General features: G+C 39.7%; 1 protein-coding gene across 1 annotated transcript; it reads right to left on the bottom strand.

The window, feature by feature from the left end:
- Nucleotides 1-604: 604 nt before the first annotated feature.
- Nucleotides 605-2,207, bottom strand: LOC147428821 (F-box/kelch-repeat protein At2g44130-like). The gene has a single exon (XM_086497086.1). The coding sequence runs from the start codon at nucleotides 2,195-2,197 to the stop codon at nucleotides 839-841; it is 1,359 nt and encodes a 452-aa protein (XP_086353212.1). The 5' UTR covers nucleotides 2,198-2,207; the 3' UTR covers nucleotides 605-838.
- Between the last annotated feature and the right edge of the window lie 4,122 nt (nucleotides 2,208-6,329).

The raw sequence follows: 6,329 nt of genomic DNA, 5'->3' as shown, positions 1-6,329 counted from the left end.
AGTTCTTAGGAAAGAAGCTAGCACTTGGTTTGCCTCTTTATTTGAGGAATTTAAAAAATGATATATGCATGTTTTATATCAAGCCACGCGATACTTCTTCAACCTCCAAACACTTAAAATCCATGACAAGGTATTGATGCTAGCAAGCAAAAGAACCTAGATGACTATTATACTTACAAGCAAGAGTTTCTATGTCTTTGAGCTGTATGGGTGAGGAATATTGCTAACCATAGGGATGGTGCAATGTTTTTGAAGAAGGATAGGTTCATAGCTGGTCTATTCCCCAAAGATCAAAGCAAAGAAGGCAAAGGAACAAGAGCCACGACCTAGGAAACTTTTGTATTATTGGATTTGTGGAGAATCTAGGCATGGGATGTAAAATTGTCATTGGCCTCATGGGAGCCAGGGAGATCTAACTTGAATTATCAAATGATGAATGCAAGTGAAGGAACTAGTTAATAATCCATGCTTTTACAAATATCAAATAGAACAAGACCACCTCCACAAAGATTGAAAATCATCTTCTACTTGTAAAGGTTTATGTGGAAAATAAGCTTTTAGTATCCTAGATATTATCTTTGTATGCCTTTATGCAAGTCAAAGGTTGAACCAGATAGCTTTCCACATATATAGACACACACACACCCCGTGATTATATTTTCTAAAATATCAAAGCTCATTGTTGAAATATAAGAGTTACCACGTCAATTACAAATGTGATCAATTGGTATCTTGAATTTTTGAGAATGTTGTCGATGATAATCATATACAAATTTCAACTATTTTGAGTGATCCTTATCAATCGACAGCTTTTTACCAATACGAGTGATTCTAAGATTTATATACGGATAACAAAGTTCAGGAATTCCACATTATCCCCGTCGACATGGAAATTAGGAAGGACTTTCCAACAAAGAGAAGTCGCGCTAGTAGAGTTTTGCTTATTCACAGAAGCTGTGAAGATGATTGTGCGCATCGGTGTGGTAACGCGAAATGGCGTGGCTCCTCGAGGCTTGTGGTAGTGAACCACCCAAAGCTCATCACCAGCTGCCATAAGATTTTTGCACTGTGATAAGTCTTGTCGTCCGACCAGACGTTTTATTGGAATACATCCCAAGGACATCCAAGACTTCGTTCCAGCCTCATAGCACAATATTTCCTCATGCCGAAGTGCATACAACTGCCCATTTACCACAGCCACTTTAGGTTTCACATAATCATTGGAGGCTGCACCGAAGATATGAGCTGGCCATAGCTCTGAAACCAGTGTCCACTCTTTGCTTGTCGGGTCCCACATCTCTCCAGAGTTCACGTTACGCACCGTCCTTCCATCTCTTGATGTTGCAAATCCACCCACTACACAAAAGGAGCCATTCAGCACGAATCCTACTGCACCGCCCCGGCGCTGGTGCATGTTTGTAATGTGTTCCCATGCCTTCGGTGATGGGTTATCAAAGTCAGCCAACTTAAGTCGTCTGACACTTTTGAAGCATGAGATTCCACCTTCTCTTTTAATGGATACATACCCTCCTGCCACATATACATAGCCATCAAGTGTTGCTGATGCAAAGCTGCATATGAAGGGATTCTGTACATAAGCTTTTGGTTGCTGCAACATCAGGTTGGCCGGTACCCTGGGCAAAGTTTGCCAGTCCCTGTGCATGTACAAGGCGTCGAACCAGAATCCTCGTCTGGTAGATTGCCAATGCGACAGCGATAGCCTGGTTCGAATAAAGAGAGAGGGATTTACTAGATCGTATGAGTCATCTAGATCGTTATACGACCACCATCCGGAGACACGAAGTGTAGGCGGTAGCACGAGTCGGCTACCGACAGCGATGACATCCAACGGAGGGGTTCTGGTCCTCCTATAGGAAAATTCTGATGGGCACAGAGGAGGTGTGGCGTAGAATCGGAGGCCACAAGCAGGGTTGGCAAAGCTCCATCTGCACTCCTGGATTGAAAAGGAGTCGACATAGACGAGCCACGGCTCCAGGATATCCAGGCTCCTCCGAAGCTGGCTCATGGCCGAGGGCTCCATGGCATCTCTCCATGCGCGGCACACCGCACGTGCCTGCCCTTGTCCTACATGCGGAATTCTGACCAGTATGAGAAGGGCTAGCTCGGTGGGCAGGCCAGGGATTATAACCTGCTTCTCCTCTCTTCTTACGTCCTGCTTACCTTCGCCGATTGCCATTCGAATTCTTGTGCTCTCGTGGATCCACGAGGCTCAATCAAATATAAATAAAGCACGTGCTTTTCAGCGGATTCGCTGAAAAGCACGTGCTTTATTTATGTACATCAGACTTGCTTTTTCGTATAATCGAACCTAAAATCTAAAAACTAGTCTTGCTTGGTGGGCCTGGCTATAGAAGTTAGTCGGGAATGTAATGGTTGATACGATTCGGGATTCTCGAATGACATTAACTTTTAGGAATAAATGAAATATGCACAAAGTACAATTTAAAAAAATAATACATAACTTGCATTTTTCACTGAAAAGCACGTGCTTTCTTTATGCACATCAGACTTGCTTTTGCGTAGACTCTAGATAACAGCATAATCGAACCTCAAAAACTAGTCTTGCTTGGTGGCCCTAGCTATAGAAGTTAGTCGGGAATGTAATGGTTGATACGATTCGGGATTCATGAATGACATTAAAATTTTAGGAATAAATGAAATATGCACAACGTACATTAAAAAAAAAATACATAACTTGCATTGATGAACTGTGAGAAAGTTAGTGTGGGTCTAATTAATAAATTTAGATGACGATCAAGATCGAGTGTACGCAAGTGGAACACGGTGAAAATTGAATCTTTGCTTCACGTTCGCCTGCCACTATAATGGTTTTATAATGGCACAAAGTTACAGTGGACGAGGAGTTCCCAAATAGGGAGGCTATTTTTAAGAAAGGCGGAACAAGCCTTGATGTGTGTGTAGTGTGACTGAGGATGGCAAAGGTTGGTTATAGAAAGGCATGTGCTTGTGTTTGTGTGCGTCCAGTGGGCCAAACAGAAGGATGTTTGTGGCAACATGGGAAGTAATAGACAAAATACAACTCTGAAGAGTGTAATTAGATTTAGAAATAAATGAAATTATGGGAATGGAAGAAGTCACTTTCAAGGGTGGCTGGGATGGCATAAGCTTTCATGAATTCCTTCCTTCATAGACTTAAGGAAATTGATCAAGTTGAGAGGAGTGATTAGGGATGAGAGGTTGGGGATTGGTTATGTGCATTCAATCTATGGGTTGAGCTAGTCTTCTTTCTGCTTAAACAAAAATGGAATACAAGGTCATTCATCCATTATCTACTATTGGGTTGCTAACCACATGGTCAAAATTTCAAGAATGTGTGTGAAATTCGTCAGAGTTATGTAAAATTATCTGGTGAAAGTTATGGGGACACCTCAATAATCTATCAAGGAGAGAGAGAGAGAGAGAGAGAGAGAGAGAGAGAGAGAGAGAGAGAGAGATTCAGAAGAGTAAGAGGAGAGAACTTTTAATGTCAGAACAATCCAAGAGTCCTAAAATATATATCTCACGAGTCTCGAACACGAGAGAGAGAGAGAGAGAGAGAGAGAGAGAGAGAGAGAGAGAGAGAGAGAGAGAGAGAGAGAGGACTCCATCACCAAACAAGAGAACTTCTCTGTATTAAAGTGTTTATAAAATAAAGAAAAAAGGGATGATCCAAAGACGAGAGAATCTCTCTTTCTATGTGTAGTTGTAACCACGTAACTTTTGTTCAGTTTACAAGGTAGACACTCGCAGTGTCCCCACATCCAAGCCTCTTCTCTAACTAGAATACTGCAGGAGGAGCATTGAAATTCTTTTCAAAATACAAGTTTACAAGATAATGAACTCATTAAAGTTTGGCCTTTAATAGTGAAGTTGAGCTTTAAAAGTTTGATTTGATTTTCTTAGTTGTGCATCTTTATGATAATGTAATTGTTTGTCAAGGACATTGAAAATTTTTCTCCGAATGCAAATTTCAAATTTGGAAAGGCTATCTCTATAATGATTTGTTTCACAAAGGAGTGTTAGGTACACAAGATCCATGATCCACCACGAACACGATGATGGGCATAGTCATTAGGAAGAGGATGGGCTCTAGGAGGACCTCTTTAATTGCCATGAGATTATGGAGGTGATTAATACTTTGACGAATAGATGTGTGCAAGAATGGTGGGTGTGTAAGAGAGGTGTAAGGATGATCAAAGGATGCACTTTTCTCCCCCAAAAGGGGGTGGATAACTCTATGATTTTTGGCCTTCCATAACTCCTACAGATGATCTCCAGCTTGAGCGGAGATTATAGATTTGAATCTACACGCCGAGATCTTTCCATAGGTATGCTACATGATATACTTTTACCCGCTAGATTTTAAGTTTCATTTTTGGGGAAAATTTGAATTCAAATAAACTAGCCGTTTTGCCTTTTTGAATTCAAAAACCATCCTTTGGTTGCTTTCTTAATACTAAAGGTTCGACTCCCTTAAACTGCCAAATAAAGAGGCCCTCCTAGACTCTCTTTCTGTCTATCTCTCGCACTCTCTCTCTCTCTCTCTCTCTCTCTCTCTCTCTCTCTCTTGTATTACTTTAATATTTCATTTGGACATGTGTCCTCTTTTTCCTCTTTGAGAGAAAGAACTTAATTATTTATTTTTATGCATATAAATTCTCATTGGACCCCTTTAAAACCTATCCAATAGCATTTAAGCACATCATGAGGGCCACATGTGGAGGATCATTTAAACATGTGTCTTTTATGCATTAGGCAAAATTTGGACTCACAAAGGGACACTTTAAGGAGTTTGACTTTACCTCTCTCTACCAAAACAGACGCATGGATAAATTTTTGCAAACAAACTCCAAAGTTGGCGAAAATTTGACAGTTCGAATGTCCTCTTCAAGCTCTATCTACTGATATATAGCACGCCATGAGATTCCTCATATTTTAGAAGATTCTTTTTTTGATTCACCTATGATGTGACTACTCTGTCGGAATCTAAGTGAATCAAAAAAAGAATCTTCTAAAATATGAGGAGTCTCATGGCGTGCTATATATCAGTAGATAGAGCTTGAAGAGGACATTATAATTGTCAAACCTCCGCCAACTTTGGAGTTTGTTTGCAAAAATTTATCCATGCGTCTGTTTCGGTAGAAAGAGGTAAAGTCAAACTCCTTAAAGGGCCCCTTTGTGAGTCCAAATTTTGCCTAATGCTTATAAAGTCATTAAATTGATTGAATTGAATACTTCAAGGACTTACTCAATCAAGCAAGCATGTGTCTTTTATGCTTCTTAAGTCATTTGTTTTGAATTGAATACTTCAAGCCTTAGTCAATCAAGCATGGAAACTTTCATGCCTCTTGAGAATCTATCTTTGAATTTAACATTTTAAAAACCTTAGTCTTTTAAGCATAAAAATCACCTCAAGCTTTGGACAAGGTTCCCACAACCACTTTAAGCATCTTAGCACCTCATTCTTGGGTAGGATTCCCAGCTCGAGGTTATAACTCGGGGGGTTCACTATGTGTAAAACTACCATATCACGTGCGTTCAAAACATGTTTGTAAAACCCCTTATCTGTGAATTTTGTTAAGAATACAATGTACCCTTTTCTTTTAAAATCTATAAGTTTTTTTCAAATTTGAAAAAATAATGCACTTCTTTATATATATATATATGTAAGTTTCAAGAACTTTCTGTTGAACTCACGTGATAGGTTACCTTTTTATTAGGTGACCTCCCCGGGGGTTATAAGCCCTAGCTTGCGTAAGGTCAAAGGATTTTTTAACACTAACTTTTGGAGGTCTTTAATGAAGATAACCCTAAGGTCTTTTATGCTCCATTAGATGCACGTTTCTCTTTGATAGACTACCTCATTTTGGATCCCTATTGAGATGCAACCATATCTATATCCTAACTCTTGTTCCCCTTTTATCTTACCATATTAAATGATCAGTTTAATATGAGAAAATCATTTGGTAAAGTTAGATATTAAATTATATGAGAGAGAGAGAGAGAGAGAGAGAGAGAGAGAGAGAGAGTTTCAAATAGCAGTACTAGTAGGTCAAAGGCTCCTGTGAGAAGCATGTAAGAGTGGATTGTCAGCAACTTGATGGGGTTTAATAGTGAAGGAGCTTCCTAAATCTTTTGACTGAAAACAATGAGGTTGAGTAGGAGATCAATGCCTTAATTGGGAGGTTGTCTGCTCATGTCATTGCAGGAATTGAGTAGGGAGTTACTAGCTACCAAAATGATCAGTTGTGTTGCTAGATACTGGATGATTGTTCCTCACCAGGCCCTGCCACATTGCGTTTTGAAAC

This window comes from Adiantum capillus-veneris, chromosome 23 (genome assembly GCF_014529385.1).
Source record: "Adiantum capillus-veneris isolate H3 chromosome 23, ASM1452938v2, whole genome shotgun sequence".
Lineage (NCBI taxonomy): Eukaryota > Viridiplantae > Streptophyta > Polypodiopsida > Polypodiales > Pteridaceae > Adiantum > Adiantum capillus-veneris.
The sequence above is the reverse complement of the archived record's forward strand: the minus strand, read 5'-3'. Positions and strand labels throughout refer to the sequence as shown.